At 39.1% G+C, this 19,403-nt stretch overlaps 1 protein-coding gene across 4 annotated transcripts in view; it reads left to right on the forward strand.

Annotated features, from left to right (window-relative positions):
* ascc3 (activating signal cointegrator 1 complex subunit 3) overlaps nucleotides 1-19,403 on the forward strand; it is a 368,031-nt gene that overhangs the window by 185,613 nt on the left and 163,015 nt on the right. For all 4 annotated transcript variants that reach the window (XM_008432857.3, XM_008432855.2, XM_081597178.1 and 1 more), the window contains 2 exons: nucleotides 15,939-16,115; nucleotides 16,360-16,431. In XM_008432857.3, coding sequence (XP_008431079.2) covers nucleotides 15,939-16,115; nucleotides 16,360-16,431 — 249 coding nt within the window. The remainder of the gene's footprint in view (nucleotides 1-15,938; nucleotides 16,116-16,359; nucleotides 16,432-19,403) is intronic.

The following is a 19,403-nucleotide window of genomic DNA, read 5'->3' on the forward strand; positions in this document are numbered from 1 at the left end:
ATATGTGTTTTCTTCCCACAATGCATTGTGAGACCTCTCTCTGCGACTCTTTGTGAGACTACTCACTGCCTCTGTTTGGGACCGGTTGCTATGGTAATTAATTATCTGCACCTGGGCCGGCTCTGGAGACAGAGTTTGTATACTTGGGAGACACCCAGCGTCATTCTCAAGGCCCCTGACAAAAAACCATAAGCCCTTGCAAATTTTTTAAAACATTTTAAGGGAGCAGGCATGTGTATCTATGTCATGACCGACTTTTAGACCAATAGGGCGATATTTGTGCCTGTGAGGGGGAGTTAAAAAGAGTTTTGGAGTCAGAAATCTACAGTCCTGTGTGTGTGTTTCATAGAGAAAGATTACTGATTCTGTGAGACACTCAGCCTCAAATTTTCTCGTTTTTCTTAATTTATGACGTAATTTTAACTCGGAATCCCACTAAAAATAATAGCTCCCTTCTCGGCATCAAACTGAACGTTTTGATACCACTTTTGTGGGGGTGCACGCAGCTGCTCGAGCCGCATTAACGGTAATGGAAGAAAAATAAATAACTAGAAAATTCCTGCAGAAATTTTACAGGGCGTGCCAAAGTGTGCCCGTCGGTTGGAACCCAGCGTTCTGATGCTTAAAATAATCATTAATGATAAGCTCAGCTAAATTGTAGTCAATAACCTGTGGAGAGGCAGAAGTATGTTGACTAAGCTGTACTTGTACCATTCATTATGTTAAAATTAATGCATAAGCTAAAATTAGCCAAAATGCTAATGTTAGCCTAAATGCTGGCAGTAGCATGTGAAGCAACTCGACCATGTTGTTTTAATTTTACTTGCTCCATTCAGTATACTAAACATGTCTAATTAGAAAATTAGTTAATAGCTAACTTTAGGTAAAAGGCTAGTGCTTTTACCTAAAGCACTGCTTTTAAAAGCACTACGCCTTGTGCAGCAAGGCAGTGCACTAGTCAAGGGCAGTGAAATGCTAATGTTTGTGCTAATGTTAATGAACTGCCTTGCACAGCACTAACATTAGCACTATCCTGAGAAAAAAACAACATAAAAAAGGCTAATATTATTGCACCGCCTATGGCGGTGCACTAACGTGAGAGGAATATGCAGAATTTTATTTTGAAACTTTCAGTAAGCTTCATTTTAACTACCTCACTAATTCAATGTGTTACAGTAGTTTGTTTAAACCAGTCACAAAGCCCAAAAGAGCAATTACCATATGTGAAAAATGTGAAGGGTTTTATTTTGAAATTTTCAGTAAGCTTCATTACTGTTACACATTGGATTAATGGCCACATTAGTCCAATGTGTAACAGTCCAGCTATATAATTCCCAAAATAGGAAGTAGTTCTAAATGCCAGCTCAGCCCTAATGTGTGGTATCTAAGAGTTCCGCCATGTTGTAGTTCTGACCTTCAGTCATTGTAGTTCTAAAGAGCAGCTCAACTATCATGTGAGTGAGACACACAGGGACAGATTGAATTCTAACTGTTTGAAGCAGTTAGTTTTTCTGAACAAAGCAGTCCAAACAGCTCCTTTCCTGTTCACGATCCGCAAGAGTGATCCGAAAACCGTTTGAATCATATAAGAGGGCAATTTCTTGTCTCCGATAATACTGCAATTTATATCTGCAGCTCTCTCTGCATTAACCTGAGAGAAAAACATAATAAAGGTCTGAGAAAATATACAGGCTTTTATTTTGAAAATTTCAGTAAGCTTAATTTTAAATGGCTACACTTTAATGTGTAACAGTGGTTGGGTTAAACCAGTCATATAATGCCCAGAAAATTCTGCCTTGTCTGTTGTTATAACATTTTGTTCACCCTCCTTCTGTAGTAATCCAGAGTTCCACCATTATGTAGTTCTTATCTGCCAACTCAGCCCTCCTCTGTAATAATTGAGTGTTCCACCATGTTGTAGTTCTGTCCTTCTTCTAAACATGGTGTTCCGCCATGTTTAGAACTACAGAGACTTTGTAGTCCAAACCAGCAGCTCTGCCTTTCTCCCTATTCTGTTGCTATAGCGATTAAGCCTCTGCCAACTGCTGTGTGTGAGAGAGACTTTATCTAACTTTATGAGACACCCAGTCAGTTTTAATGAAAAAAGCAGTCCGAACGACCCCTTAGCATAAGCTAAAATGTGCTATTATTAGCCTATATGCTGGCAGTAGCATGTGGAGCAACAGGACCATGTTGTTTTAATTTTACTTGCTCCATTCAATATACTAAACATATCTAATTAATGAGAAAATTAGCTAATAGCTAACTTTAGGTAAAAGGCTAGTGCTAATAGTGCACTAGTCAAGAGCAGTGAAATGCTAACATTTGTGCTATGTTAATGAACTGCCTTGCTGTGCAAGGCAGTCCTCTATCCTGAGAAAAAAAAAACATAAAAAAGGCTCATATTATTGCACCGCCTATGGCGGTGCACTAACCTGAGGGGAATATGCAGACTTTTATTTTGAAACTTTAAGTAAGCTTTATTTTAACTACCACACCAATTCAATGTGTAACAGTAGTTTGTTTAAACCAGTCACATAAAGGCCAAAAGAATAATTACCTGATGTGAAAAATGTCAAGGCTTTTATTTTGAAATTTTTAGTATGCTTCATTATTGTTACACATTGGCCACATTACAGTCCAGCTATATAATGCCCAAAACAGCAAGTAGTTCTAAATGCCAGCTCAGCCCTAATGTGTGCTATTTGAGAGTTCCGCCATGTTGTAGTTCTGCTGTAGTAATTAATCCTCAGCCAACTGCTGTGTGTGTGCTGTGCAAGGCAATGCACTAGGGGGCAGTGAAGTGCTACTCTTTGTGCTAATATCCTGAGAAAACAAAGGTAAAAAAGCTACATATTATTGAACCAATAATATGTAGTCTCACTGACGTGAGAGGAATATGCAGGAATATGCATGCTTTTATTATGAAAGTTTCAGTAAGCTTCATTTTAATGACCACACTAATTCAATGCTCTCCCTTTGCATTGCTATGGCATGCCCCAATTAAAAATTAATAAACCATAGAAAGGATGCAATGTTAAGATATTAAATAAAATGTTAAGATAACCTTAGAGCAGGGGTGTCAAACTCCAGTCCTCAAGGGCCACTGTCCTGCAGTTTTTAGATGTGCCACAGGTACAAAACACCTGAATCAAATGGCTTAATTACCTCCTCAGTTCTCCAGAACCTTGCTAATGACCTAATTATTCTATTCAGGTGTGGTGTAGCAGAGGCACTTCTAAAAGTTGCAGGACACCGGCCCTCGAGGACTGGAGTTTGACACCCCTGCCTTAGAGTTTGTAATTTGTAATTTAGTAATTTATTTCAGACAAACCTTTCACCGGCAGTGTAGAACAAACACAAAGTACATAATAAATTTCTTGAAGACACATCACATCGGTGATTATGAGTCTGAAAAGGAGTATGAAGAAGTATAACTTATATCATACCCCTTTTCCAGCTGTAATTTATCATATTATTTTCAGTTTCCAATATCCTTCCTGACAAAATGAAAGAATAATTGTAGTAATATTTCCTCAGCCAAATGAAAGTACTGCATACACACACATACACATTTGTACACATACATATATACATATTCACATATACATACACCTATACACACATACATACATACACCCATATACACACCCATCTGCTTATATACAAAATACACAACTATTTACATACCTTTATACATTTACCCACATCTGCACAGACCTGCACCCACTTGATGAAATCATACTTAGAGTTTTAATTCCCAGCCAGGATTATCCCCCTTGTTCTTCCTTGTACCTTTGAATAATAGCTATTTTGAGACCTTTCTTAAAATATCTCATGCTTGGACTTTGCTTCAGCTCTTTAGAGAGTTTATTCCAGATCTTCACACCAACACCAGAAATGCACATTATTTTCATTGTTGTTCGAGCCTTCAAAAGTTCTGAAATTGAGGTTTTCTCTATAGTCATATCCCCCCACTCTATCAGAAAATAATTTTTGAATATTTTCTGGTAATATTTTGTTTCTGACTTTAAACATAATCTGTGCAGTTTGAAACTCTACCAAGTCAGTGAGTTTCCGTATATAAGAATCTATGAATAGATTGTGGGTATGACAATAAAAATCAGCGTTATGAACTAAACGGATGGCTCTTTTCTGTAATGTACATACTGATTGAAGTGACGTTCTGTAAGTGTTGCCCCAAATTTCCACACAGTAACATAGATATGGTAAGATAAGTGAACAGTACATAATATATAGGGCAGAGGAGTTGAAATATTTTCTAGCATTAGAAAGAACTGCAATACTTCTTACAATTTTAGATTGGACATATTTTATGTGAGGTTTCCAACAGATCTTATTTTGAATCAGTACTCCCAAAAACCGAATTTCAGTCACTCTCTAAACAGTGATATTATCCATTTTTATTTGTAAATCACTCTTCTCTTTACACTTACCGAACAACATAAACTTTGTTTTATCTAAATTTAGCGACAATTTGTTAATTTTAAACCACTCTTTCAGTTTATATAACTCTAGATTCATTTCAAGCAACAACTGTCGTAAATTTTCACCCGTACCAAATATGTTTGTATCATCAGCGAATAGTACAAAGTTAAGTCTCTTGGAGACCTTATATATATTATTTATATACAAAATAAACAATTTTGGCTCCAATACTGATCCCTGGGGAACACCACAAACAATGTCCATGCATGAGGACTGGACATCACCCAACTGCACAAATTGTTGCCTATTGCTGAGATAACTTTTCATCCAATGCAATACTACTCCTCTTAGACCATAACACTCAAGTTTTCTGAGGAGTATGTCATGATCAATTGTATCAAATGCTTTTTTTAAATCAATAAACACCCCAACAGCATGTTTCTTTTTATCTAATGCACTGGTCACCTCTTCTTTAAATGCAGAACTGCCATCGCTGTGGATCTTTGTGGCCTAAATCCATACTGACTTTCAGTCAGTAGATGATGTTTACTAATAAATCTTTCTAATCTAACAACAAATATTTTTTCCACAATTTTGGAAAATTGTGGAAGTAATGAAACAGGCCTGTAATTTGTGAAATCATGTCTATTCCCAGATTTATGTAGTGGGATGACTTTCGCAATTTTCATTTTTTGTGGAAATATTCCTGTTTGAATTGACAGGTTACAGATATATGTTAGTGGTTGAATAATTTCAACAATCACCTTCTTAATTATTAACATATCGATACCGTCATAATCAGTTGACCTTTTATTTTCACATTTATGTACTATATGATCTCATTTTCCTCCACTGCTGTAAGAAACATGGAATCTGGATTTCTAACTAATACATAATTTAGTATTTCATGTCCTGTGGGCTGCGGGATGTCCTCAGCCAATTTAGGGCCCACACTTACAAAGTAGTTATTAAAATTATGAACTATCTCTTCCATGTTATTTAAATGTTTATCTCCATTGTTTGTAAAGTATTGTGGATAACTAACATGTTTGGAGTTTTTTCTAATAACACTGTTTAAAATATTCCAGATACCTTTAATATTTTTTTTATTTCTGTCCAACTGTTTACTATAATAATCTTGTTTTGCTATTCTTAAAACAGCAGTCAATTTGTTCTTATATTTCTTGTATTTATTTTCTGCCCCAGTGGATCTATGCGTTATGAAGTCTCTATATAACTTATTCTTTTTTTACAGGCATTTTGCAATCCCTTTGTGATCCATGGAGTTTCAGAATATTTATTTGCAGAAATAGACTCTACATTCGGACAATTTTTCTCATATAATGATTTAAAAATATTCAGAAAATTATCATATGCTTTATCCATGTCATTTTCTTTTAATACTGACTCCCAGTTTTGTTTAGATAATTCATCTTTAAATACATTTATCGATTAAGAGTTAATGAGTATTTAACGGTATAGAATCCAAAACGAATACAATGATAAAATTTCAAACCAATAGAGTAAATAAGCGTTACATGCAATCCGATAGAAATATAATGAGATTAATAAGATAAAATGACTGAGTATAAAAGGGAGCATAGTTGAAATGTATTGATACTAATAAAATCAAATGAGTAAATAAGCATAAAAATGCAGTAAGATTGACTTCTAATGAGATCATAAAATCAAATCAGATCAGTCTTTGTTATAGCAAGACCAATCAACGTCAAATCAGTTTCTGCGTGTGTCCAGATGTAGAGCCTGCGCAGCCCGATGGGAAACCTCCTCTTAATAATAGTTAAATAAATGCTTAAAGTAAGTAACTGTTATGGTCCGTGTTTCTGTGTATTTATTTTTAGGGTTTTTTGTGTTCAGTTTCCTTCCTGTGTGTCTCTGCGTCTTCCCCGTTGTTTCCCAGGTGTGTCTCGTTTCCTTGATTACCTCCCAGTGTATTTAGTCCCTCCTGTTGTCTGTGTTCCTCATCGGGTCCATGTCTATTGTCTAATGTACGTTTTTGTCAGTGTCAGTCTGTCAGTCCTCACAGTAGAACCGGTTAAGTCCTGTGTCGGCGTCAGATCTCGTGTATGAGTCCTCTATCAGTTGCTACCGGTATTAGCTGTGTGCTAATTCTCTGCCGTGCCACCTGGTTTGACTGTTTGAGCATCTTCATCAATAAATTCACCATTTCATCTACATCCTGGGTCTACCTGCGTCTCTCTTCACCACCAACCACCACACCATTTATGACAGTAGGATCCGACCACACCGGTGAGGATGGCAATTTACATCATGGACCCAGCGGACCGTTGTTACGTCCTGAAGGGAGATCAGGAAATGCGATGACGAAATGGCCAAGCTGTATGCGCGTTCAGCAGGCTCAACGCAGCCACACGTATGGCAATCCTGCTTGACAGGTGGATCCTGCTCCTTCCTCAGCTGGACTTAGTGGATTTTTTCAAAGAGGTTGAGCAGGAGTTGCAGACAGTAAAGGCGGAGCTGGCGGCAAGATCGAAGCCAGCCCCACCGGCTCCAACGTCTGCCACACCTCCACCAGTTCCAGCCCCCATTCCAGTCCCTGTGCTGGGGTTTTGTAGCCCTCGCTGCTACAGTGGAGCAGCCGTCCGAGTTTCCTGCCACTGCAGTGGAGCAGCCCCCCGAGCTTCCAGAGCCCGCTGCCATTGAACAGCCGCCCGAGCTCCCCAAGTCCGCTGCCGGTGAGAAGCCGTCTGAGCTCCCCAGTATTCCGTCCGGTCCTCCAGGGCCTCCAGCCGGCCTCTTAGATCATTTAAATTTATTAAATGATCTAAATGTTCAGGTTAGACCTTTCTGCATGACTTGGTTAAACAATCTATTATTTCGAATTATAGCAAGAGAGATGCAGCAATCAAACAATCCCTTCCATTTTTTAAGAAACTATTTTTTTTTCATCTATTTTACATGTGATATCATTTTAATGTATTCAATTCAGAATGCTCAGTATTATTTTAGAAACTCATCCAAATAGTTAGCCCATGTTAAATGGATACACCTTAAGACATTAGTGAATTTTGATTTCACCTCCTTTTATATTTTGCTGAAAACTAATAGTTAGCTCAAAACTGAACATTTCTTAGTAGATGAGATTAACTCACAATTTGCTTGCTTAGATTAATTCAATGCATCTCCCCCTGTTTCTGTAACAGAGCACTGTATAGTGTTTCGCTACAGAAACTCCCAGTAAACTCCACGCAAATCATTTAGACCAAATTGTCTTTCAGTGCTAACTATAACAGATGGATGTAATTAAAACGGGGTGTTTACAGATGCTGGTACAATCTGCACACCTAAGTGAAAGAACTGAATAGTCATTTGAAAATATGTGCAGTAAACCCAGAATTTTGTGTTATTGGTTCAGTAATGTTCCATAGAATAAATTTTCCTAAGATTTAAAATGGAGTCAAAGTCAACCTAAATCATTACTTGAAATAGAAGTCCTTATACGGTAGCTTTGTGATGTTTATAGCCACAGTAATTTGAGCCAAATGGTATTTAGACTATCCTCCTTTGTAGTTGAAGCGTGGTAGATTGTGCTTGTGTAAATCAGGGAATTACCAATTATTACCATACTTTTATCCTTTTTCAATTCTTGTCTTGCTGGAGGAGAGAAATACATTAGCCAGATGTGGGACAAACGGAGTGATAATCATTCAGGCAAACAAAACATTTCTGTAAACTGCAGAGAGTCCTAACACTCTTCCTGCATCAATCCTTCACTTGTACCATTAACTTATCTTGGGGATCAAAAAGCTTAGGTCAGAATGCAAAGGCAGTAGACTGTGAATGTGCTGTAAATAAACTAAGGTGAGAAAAAGTGGCATCACACAATTTGATAATTAAAGAAAAACCATTAAAAACTACCAAGTTTTGTTGGCGGCCATTTTGTCTCCAACCTGTAGACTGAGGGAAATCCCAGGGGCCCCGGAGCCCAGGCCACATGACCAGAAGCGAAGAACCCATCTCATCACCTCCTCACACGGCCCTGAACCCACAAAACCCCGCGCCCATGGTCCCCGTCAGACCACAGGAAGCAGCACTGCTAGAGTAAAAGAAACACAAAGTAAATTAAGAAAAAAGAAGTGTATGCCACCTTTTGCTCACTTACAGTGGGGAAAATAAGTATTTAGTCAGTCACCAATTGTGCAAGTTCTCCCACTTAAAAAGATGAGAGAGGCCTGTAATTGACATCATAGGTAGACCTCAACTATGAGAGACAAAATGTGAAAAAAAATTTGAGAAAATCATTTTGTCTGAATTTTAAAGAATTTATTTGCAAATAATGGTGGAAAATAAGTATTTGGTCAATAACAAAAGTTCATCTCAATACTTTGTTGTATATCCTTTGTTGGCAATGACAGAGATCAAACGTTTTCTGTAAGTCTTCACAAGGTTGGCACACACTGTTGCTGGTATGTTGGCCCATTCCTCCATGCAGATCTCCTCTAGAGCAGTGATGTTTTGGGGCTGTCGGCGGGCAACACGGACTTTCAACTCCCTCCAAAGGTTTTCGATGGGGTTGAGATCGGGAGACTGGCTAGGCCACTCCAGGACTTTGAAATGTTTCTTACGAAGCCACTCCTTTGTTGCCCTGGCAGTGTGCTTGGGATCATTGTCATGCTGAAAGACCCAGCCACTTTTCATCTTCATTGCCCTTGCTGATGGAAGGAGGTTTGCACCCAAAATCTCACAATACATGGCCCCATTCATTCTTTCATGTACACGGATCAGTCGTCCTGGTCCCTTTGAAGAGAAACAGCCCCAAAGCATGATCTTGCCACCCCCATGCTTCACAGTTGGTATGGTGTTCTTTGGATGCAACTCCGCATTCACTTTCCTCCAAACACGACGAGTTGTGTTTTTACCAAATAGTTCTACTTTGGTTTCATCTGACCATATGACATTCTCCCAATACTCTTCTGGAACATCCAAATGCTCTCTAGCAAACTTCAGACGTGCCTGGATATGGACTGGCATAAGCAGGGGGACACGTCTGGCACTGCAAGATCTGATTCCCTGGCGTCGTAGTGTGTTGCTGATGGTAGCCTTTGTAACATTGGTCCCAGCTCTCTGCAGGTCATTCGCTAGATTCCCCCTTGTGGTTCTGGGATTTTTCCTCACCGTTCTTGTGATCATTCTGACCCCATGGGCTGAGATCTTGCATGGAGCCCCAGATCGAGGGAGATTAGTAGTGGTCTTGTAGGTCTTCCATTTTCTGATTATTGCTCCCACAGTAGATTTCTTCACACCAAGCTGCTTGCCTATTGCAGATTCAGTCTTCCCAGCCTGGTGCAGGTCTACAATTCGGTTTCTGGTGTCCTCCGACTGCTCTTTCGTCTTCACCATAGTGGAGTTTGGAGTGTGACTGTTTGAGGTTGTGGGCAAGTGTCTTTTATACTGTTAACGACTTCAAACTGGTGCCATTAATACAGGTAATGAGTGGGGGAAAGAGGAGCCTCTTAAAAAAGAAGTTACAGGTCTGTGACAGCCAGAAATCTTGCTTGTTTGTAGGTGACCAAATACTTATTTTCCACCATTATTTGCAAATAAATTCTTTAAAATTCAGACAAAATGATTTTCTCATTTTTTTTCACATTTTGTCTCTCATAGTTGAGGTCTACCAATGATGTCAATTACAGGCCTCTCTCATCTTTTTAAGTGGGAGAACTTGCACAATTGGTGACTGACTAAATACTTATTTTCCCCACTGTAATTATAAATTACATTTATTTTCTGTAGCTTGCGATGTATATCAAGAGTTTTCTCTGTTTTTTTTTTTCGTTTCAGCCAGGCTCAGGGTCACTGGAGCGGCTCAGATAAGGTCCACTGCCTCAGTCTCTGAGTTTCAAAGAAAAAGAAAAATAGAAATGCGTTAAGATTCACCCTAAGATGTGTCAGGTTTAACCGATTATGGAATCAACACCTCTAACAAAATTAAACGGTCACCTACAAAAAATCATTCAAAATTTAAACTAAATGTAGTATTTCCAGCTTCAGAAGTTGGTTATTCAAATGCATATGTAAAATATTTAATTGATTTAATAGTGTTCAATTTTACACAAAGCATCCTTGTGATAATGCCATGCTTCAAGACAACCAGTAATATTTTTGTTATAATTTAGCTCAAAAGAAAACAGTAATTAAATATTCTTCATACCATTAATAGTTATTACCATTATCCTGACATTTTTCAAAACTGCTTCTATTGCTTTTATTTATGTTTTTTGTTAAGAATTCAAAAAAAATTTCAAATTTTATCTGAATTTTATAGTACTTTTAACCAAATTTTTCTCAGTGATGACAATTACATCCAACTGTAACTCAGCATAATTTAAAATTTAGAAGTGATGCAGGAAATTTAGAAGTATGCAAATAAACATGGCCTTGATATTGATCTAAGCTATTCAATTTTGAATTATCAATTCTAATTTAGTAAGAGCTTCTATAACACATACACCGTATTTCAGTCATGCAGGAAGGCACTGTAAGAGCTCATTAAATACGTTCACAATACACCAATGTCAAATGAATTAATTCTAAAGTCTTGATTAATGAAAGCATCTCAACAAGTTATAAAGGTTGAAAAAGGTTATTTTGGAGAAAGTCTCTTCAACATCAATATTTCCACTAAATAAGAGGCAAAAACAAGTTTGATAGAGGAAAAGCCTCTCTGACTCTCGGCTCAAAGCAAGATGCCCAAACTTTTTTTTATATATATATTAGACAATTAATTTAATTTCACATAATTATCGCAGAAGCCATTTGTCTGAAACATATTTACCGTGTTTGATGATTGTTGTAAATGATGTATAGTCACAGACAAACGAGATCATTAGTCCAAATTTGTCGTTTATTGAACGTTCTGAAATTTCAGCAGCTGTAAAGTGCCACAGGAAAGGTAAACAAAGGTAAAACAACCCAAACAGGTGATCAACTCAAAACCACTCGCACCTTTTCACTCAGAAATAATATGAAATGGAAAAAAAGTGATTTATTAACTGATTAAGTCGATTTTTTAATTGCTCTTGATAAACTAATCAGGCTGTTTAGTGGGTGCACTCACAGCTGCACAGTGAACCCACTGATTTTTCCCAGTAGACAGCCGCTCGCCTCTCTTGCAGGTACTGCGTACCCCCTCTAAATCTTTTAGGGGTATGCAGTACCCGACCGTACCCGCCTACTTTCACCCCTGGACAGGACAAAGATAATTTGGATGGTTCCTCATACTACCCAATGCCTTCATTAAATACAGAGACTAAAATTATTTCTAATGTATTGACCCATCATTTGGAAAAGCATCTGTCATCCATCAAGGCAATACTTTGGAAACTGTAATCTCCCTCTATGTGGAGAAGGCATTTGATTATGTCAGATGAGTCTTTGTTTTTCATACACTCCAGGTATGTGTTTGATGAGGGAATAACATAACGTTATATAAAGCCTAAAAAAGGTAAGTTGAAACATTCTTAGGTTATTAAGTGCAGTTGACCTGGAAAGATCAACAAAATAAAACACCCCTGATTCAATATAGTTTTACAAGCCAATATGTAGGATAAGACCAGGCCTGTAGCTAGAACAGATGTCTACAAATACTGTATAAGTGCAAGCACTGTCAATGCAAGCACCGACACAGTGCTTGCACTTAGCAATACAGCTGTTAGCACAAATTATGCCTGCATTTTTTTTATTGCATACTGATAATTTTTTTTCAGTAAAAGTTGTATTTCAACAACCCTGCTGAAACATCAATGTTTTTGCAATAGTAACACCAGCATAATTCACACATGGCACATCAAAGGAAGATCATCTTACGCATGACTAAAATAGATGTACTTATCTCAAAAACCATTATAAATCCTGTTTTTGTTCACAATGTTATTCATTGCCTGTCAGTCACTTACTTTTCAGCTCTAGCAGAAACAGAGTCAGTGTTGTGATTTGTAGCTTTGAGGATGCCAGTGTACATGAGCTTAGTAGGCCAGAGTTCCTAAATCGTTTCTAAAATTCTGTTTGGCTAGTCTACATTATGTATCTGAAAAGTTATTCTCATCTCCAGTTTTTTTGTGTCAGATTAAAGCATCAAAAAATGTACATTTATTCCTGTGTTGCTACTGCTTTTCCCAGAGCATGTCTTTCACGACTTTGATGATTTCCCATTATTGATATAAATATGATTTTTTTATTTCTACCAGAAAATCCTAGTAATTTCAGTGTGACAGGAAAGCATAAACAGGGAAAACAGAGTAAACAACAACTGCGTTTTCACAGCAGTAGTGGTAAATGTGCTTGAAGAAATTAAATGAAAACACAATAAAATGTACAATCAATCATTAATATAAACCTACTTTGACAGAAAAAAAGTGGGATTTCTGTAAAAACAGTGTTAAATTTTTTATTGGAGTTATTAAGCCAATTCCGAGGTTTTGTAGCCTTGGAAATGCTTGTAATTTCTAAAGATATAAAGCCCAAACCTCTCTTCAATGAGCCCATGCTTTTGACATAGCTTACACAGAAAGTGCTTTTAGCCTTGTTTTTATTAGCTGTTCATGTCACAGTCATCTGACAGAAGGTAGGCTTCTCTTTTAAACTTCTGAAGCTTTCTACGCGGGCAGGATAATGGCACCCAAAAATGATGTTATTCTGAAGTGTATGGTTAACTCTCAAGTTTATTCTACTGTACATTATTGTGTGTCTGTTTTCTCCAAAACAATAGTGGCTTATTACATGATTGCTTTGGCTGTAGAATTTAAATATTTTACACTTTGTGTTAAACCTTCTTCACTCCTAAGAAGGAGCATGATGTTTTATTTATGTATTTGAATTGAATTCATTGTTCATCATGTGCAGGTGGAGTATACCAAGCTGATTATTTCAGCAGGAAGAAACATGTTAATCAAACGCTCCCTTACTCCAGCTTTTATTCTCACAGGACTGAATGCTGATTGGACCTGTTACAGCTGCAGTTTTTAATGCAGCTTGTGTGTGAAGGAGGTGATGGGGAACTTTCAGAGTGAAGCTTTTGTTCAGTCAGCGATGCACTGCATCACCTTTTTTCACATACATATATGGTTAAGTCCAGAAATGTTAATTCCTCTGTCAGATTTAAATTTAACATGTTTTTTCATTCAATACATTCAATATGCTTGTTGACAGGAAATAAAACGGACATCTCTAAAGACATAGTACAATCATGTGGAACTCCATCCATCCATCCATCCATCCATCCATTTTCTTCCGCTTATCCGGGGTCGGGTCGCAGGGGCAGCAGCTTCAGAAGGGAGGCCCAGACTTCCCTCTCCCCAGCCACTTCTTCCAGCTCCTCCGGGGGAATCCCAAGGCGTTCCCAGGCCAGCCGAGAGACGTAATCCCTCCAGCGTGTCCTGGGTCTTCCCCGAGGCCTCCTCCCGGTGGGACGTGCCCGGAACACCTCACCAGGGAGGCGTCCAGGAGGCATCCTTACCAGATGCCCGAGCCACCTCAACTGGCTCCTCTCGACGTGGAGGAGCAGCGGCTCTACTCTGAGTCCCTCCCGGATGACCGAGCTTCTCACCATATCTCTAAGGGAGAGCCGAGCCACCCTGCGGAGGAAACTCATTTCGGCCACTTGTACCCGTGATCTCGTTCTTTCGGTCATGACCCAAAGCTCATGACCATAGATGAGGGTGGGAACGTAGATCGACCGGTAAATCGAGAGCTTCGCTTTTTGGCTCAGCTCTCTCTTCACCACGACGGACCGGTACAGCGCCCGCTTCACAGTAGACGCTGCCCCAATCCGCCTGTCGATCTCCCGTTCCCTTCTTTCCTCATTCGTGAACAAGATCCCCAGATACTTAAACTCCTCCACTTGAGGCAGGACGACCCCCCTGACCCGGAGAAGGCACTCTACCCTTTTCCGGCTCAAGACCATGGCCTCGGATTTGGAGGCACTGAGCCTCATCCCGGCCGCTTCACACTCGGCTGCGAACCGCTCCAGTGAGAGCTGCAGATCACGTTCCGATGAAGCCAACAGGACCACATCATCCGCAAAAAGCAGAGATGCGATCCTAAGGCCACCAAAACGGATCCCCTCAACACCTCGGCTGCGCCTAGAAATTCTGTCCATAAAAGTAATGAACAGAATCGGTGACAAAGGGCAGCCTTGGCGGAGTCCAACTCTCACCGGAATCGAGCCCGACTTACTGCCGGCAATGCGGACCAGACTCTGACAGCGGTCATACAGGGACCTGACAGCCCGTATCAAAGGGCCCGGTACCCCATACTCCCGGAGAACCTCCCACAGGGCCCCCCGAGGGACACGGTCGAACGCCTTCTCCAAGTCCACAAAACACATGTAGACTGGTTGGGCGAACTCCCATGCACCCTCCAGGACCCTGCTGAGGGTGTAGAGCTGGTCCAGTGTCCCACGACCTGGACGAAAACCACACTGCTCTTCCTGAATCCGAGGTTCGACTATCCGACGGACCCTCCTCTCCAGGACCCCTGAATAGACCTTACCAGGGAGGCTTAAGGGCGTGGGAGGAGTTTGGAGAGGCCATGGAGACAGACTGCTATGTGGAACTCAATTTCTTTAAAATGTTGCCTTTATTTGTAGTTTATTAAAAATGGGCAGTCAAAACTCATATCCTTTTAATATTTATGAAAATCTCAAATATCTACATTGATAAGGCAGCAGTCAAACCCTTTGTATAATTGCTGAACAGCTTTTTTCTAGCTTCTTCTGTCATTTTCTTTATTTATGTTTGGTGATGAGCTCCAACTGTTTGAGGTATGAAGGCCTCTTACCACAGATTCATGTCAGGACTATGGCTGAGCCGCTCAGAAATGTTAATATTTCATCCAGTCTGAAAAGGAAAAACAATTGAACAATTCAAGTTCCACACAAACTTTTAACAGTTGTCCTAAACATGCACACAAAGTCAAGTCACATCATTGCATTGATCTCAAGTCACATCAATGTGAAACACTGTGGATTAAAAATCAATTCTCTCTGGTCAACGCAAAACAGTTCCTTTAGCAACTTTTTATTTGTATGCTATGAGCATATCATCCTCTTGATAAACTCACAATTCACTTAAAGTTATAAAACATGCAAAATTTTCACAACAGTGTGCATGAAATTAAAAGTTAACTTCAAACCTGAATATGCCAAAAATCCTGGGATTAATTGTTTACATACTCATAAAACACAGTGAAAAACATTAGGAACCACAGAATAAAAGTATGTTAGAGGGTTAGCATACTCTAACATATACATAATGCTAGAGGCATTCATAAGAATGCCTCTAGCATTCTTATGAATCCATATTTGTTGTCAGTTTCTACAAGTATACACAAGCACCTTTTTTTTTTTTTTTTTGTCTTTCAAGACTTCCCAGGCCTGATTTAGTTCCGTCCACGTGGATGAATGTAGAGATCTCTGGTCTAGCTTTAACTCTGTACTGTTTGATGGGCAGGTGGAGTCTACCCAGAGTATGATCAGGATCCTGGGACTGTCTGCCACCCTGCCAAACTACCTGGATGTGGCAGCCTTCCTGCACGTCAACCCCTATATCGGCTTGTTCTTCTTTGACAGCCGCTTCAGACCTGTGCCTCTTGGACAAACCTTTGTTGGGATCAAAACCACCAACAAGGTAAATTGTTGGCCATCATGTATGCATGTTTAGAGCCAAGAATACTGGTGTAATGATACAAGGCTTTAGCTGCATTATTATCTCCATGGTCATTATTTTTTTATGTTTGATCATTGGTATTGACAGTAAAGATTAAAAACTGCACAAATGAAACCTCCATGTGCCTAAACTTCACTTTTATGATGAAGATGAAACCTTTTAAAGCAACAGCAGATCAGTCACTATTGTTTTGTGTTCTGCACAGATCCAACAGATTCATGACATGGAAGATGTATGCTACAGCAAGGTTCTGCAGCAGATTAAAGCTGGACATCAGGTGAGTTGTTTTTAATCTAAACTAGCGGTTCTCAACGTGGGCGGTACCGCCCCCCAGGGGGCGTTCAGAGGAAGGCAGCTGGCAGACATTTTTATGAAAGGGGGGCGCTGGGATGCCTTTGGGGGGCGTTTGGTCGAAGGTAAACTTTACACCTTAAATGCACAACAATGCCAGTTTAGACTTTGAGCATCTTGGTAAAACTGTCTTGTATAATATTAAATCATGCTTGGCTGCAACTGTATCGATGGCAGCTCTTCTTCTATTCAGTGTTTGTTAGCTTCTGTTAGCTTCTTGGCGCAGCTCCGTTCTCCTGCTTCTGGTAGCTAAAATCACGACATCCTCACTGTGTATCCCTCTGAAAAATGAACGCTTTTAAATAAAGAACTAAAGAAATCCCTCCATGGTGATTCCACGATAGAGAGCGTTCATTTTATAGCGTTAACACCGGAGCTGTAAGTGATCCAGTATGAAACGAGGGTGATACAACAACACAGCACTTTAAAATTTCAATAATCAGAATGCAGAAATTGTTTCCGTTGTTTTAAAAGTCTGTCTGTCTTTTCCCCTTCGATACGTTTCCCGACCGCCCTGCACCTTAGGGGCTTAAAAAAAAAAACAACGTTCACATTGCGCAAAACTCGAACAGGAGAAGCGGGACATAAAACCAAGCGACGAACTAGATGTGAATTATGGCATAAAACCAGAGAATCCGACACTGAACAGTAAAAAAAATCAACACATGATGTGAAACACATGACGATTAGGCGGCGCAGCAGGTGATGGTGAGGGTCAATAAATGATAAAATAAATGTAGCAACAGGAAAGAAACTAAAGTGGACATAGCAATAAACCAAGAGAAGATAATACTAATCAAATGAAACTAAATGGAAATGAATGAAGAACAAAATGCAAGAACAAACTAAGAAACTAAAGTAAATACAGAGGAATAAACTGGTATGGCAAGACCTTTAGAGCAATAATTAATACATAGGACTGTATGGCAAGAATAAACAGACACTATTTCCACATAAAAGGTAAAATAATATTGTTGAAATGTCATGTGTTTGTTTAGATCACATCTAGTACTGAGAATAAATATATCTTACAGACCATAACAGTAAATAATTTATCACTTATTTATGTTTTTAAATAGATTTGATATATTTATTTCTTCAACATTATTTTTCATGTCAGTGTTATTGTCATGAGGCTGATGACTCCATGACACTTTCAATTTGACTCATTAGGATTTGATTAAGAACCAGATTTGTTCTTTGTAATTTCTGTCCAGTAAAACTATTAATCTATAAATCAATAGACAGGTTTATATAAAGATATAATCCATGTTTCTGTCTCATATTTCTATGGCATTATAAAAGGACCTGGAACTTTAGTTTTTCCACTGAAAGTTCTGGTTTGCACAATAAAATGTAAATGTAAATAATACTTTTCCAAAGTTTTTGACCCATAAAGATGTAACGTATCGGTCTGTGCTCCAAAGCACATGAAATGCATCTATGGGGTAATTTCATTCTCACTAAAAAAGAAAACAGGGTTGGATCAGCAAATTAACTGCAAACAGGTTTGATTATTTTAAGGTCATCAAGGTGTGTAGACAATCACAAATAGCTGCGCAAAGATGAGCCGCATAAATGTGGAGCTTTGGCTCTGATGGAGAACATCGACAGTGAAAGGATTCAGAGGGAGCTTTTAATCAGAGACCATATTGATCTGCTGAAAAAGGATGATGTTACTGTTTATTACTGTTTAGATTAATCCAGACTGATCATCCTGGAGCTCCGAGCAGAACCTAAAGAAGGAGCCATGCGGTACCGGTGCAATTGCAGTCATCCTTCAGTCGAGCCGCCCGCTTTGTGAATGTGCCTTATGGACAGAAAGCATCTTTATTCTGTAAATGTACAACTTATGCACATAATATCTATATTTAGAATAAACATTCACATTCACATTCCCACTCAAAGACTCTCTGTCTTTAAATCCCAGCTGAACGCCATGATGTTCAAACAGGCATTTGCATGATCTCTTCATTTTTATTTATTTATTTTATTTAATTTTTTTAAATGTATTATTTTTGTTAGAAGATGACCTTATGTGTCCTGAAAGCACGTTTTAAATAAAATATATAATTATTATAAATACTTATATTGCTACAAACAAGGATGTTGCCATGGTGACTGAATATTTTGCGTGGCCACCATTATTTACCAAAACTACCTGAACTCTCCTGGGCATGGTGTTTACCAGAGCTTCACAAGTTGACACTGGAATGCTTTTCTACTCCTCCATGATGACATCATAGAGCTGACAGATATTCAAGACTTGGCGCACCTCCACCTCCCACTTGAGGATGTCCCAAAGATATTCTATTGAATTTAGGTCTGGAGACATACTTGGCCAGTCCATCACCTTTACCCTGAGCCTCTTCAATAAAGTAGTGGTCGTCTTAGAGGTGTGTTTTGGGTCATTATCATGCTGGAACACTGTTCTGTGACACAGTTTCCAGAGGGGAGGGGATCATGCTCTGCTTCAGTATTTCACAATACATATTGGAATTTATGAAAGGTAAATCCCCATCACCTGCTGCACTCATGCAGCACCAGACCATGGCATTCCCACCACCATGCTTGACTGTAGGCATCACACACTTATCTTTGTACTCCTCATCTGATTGCTGCCACACATGCTGGAGACCATCGGAACCAAACAAATTAATCTTGGTCTCATCAGACCACAGGACCTGATTCCAGAAATTCATGTCCTTTGTTGACATGACTTCAGCAAACTGTTTGCAGGCTTTCTTGTGTGCAGACTTGAGAAGAGGCTTCCTTCTATGGTGACAGTCATGCAGACTAATTTGATGTAGTGTGCAACTTGTGGTCTGATCATTGACAGGCTGACTTCCCACCTCTTCAATCTCTGCAGCAATGCTGACAGCACTCCTGTGTCTGTCT

This window comes from Poecilia reticulata, chromosome 16 (assembly GCF_904066995.2).
Source record: "Poecilia reticulata chromosome 16, P_reticulata-male-v2, whole genome shotgun sequence".
Taxonomy (NCBI): domain Eukaryota; kingdom Metazoa; phylum Chordata; class Actinopteri; order Cyprinodontiformes; family Poeciliidae; genus Poecilia; species Poecilia reticulata.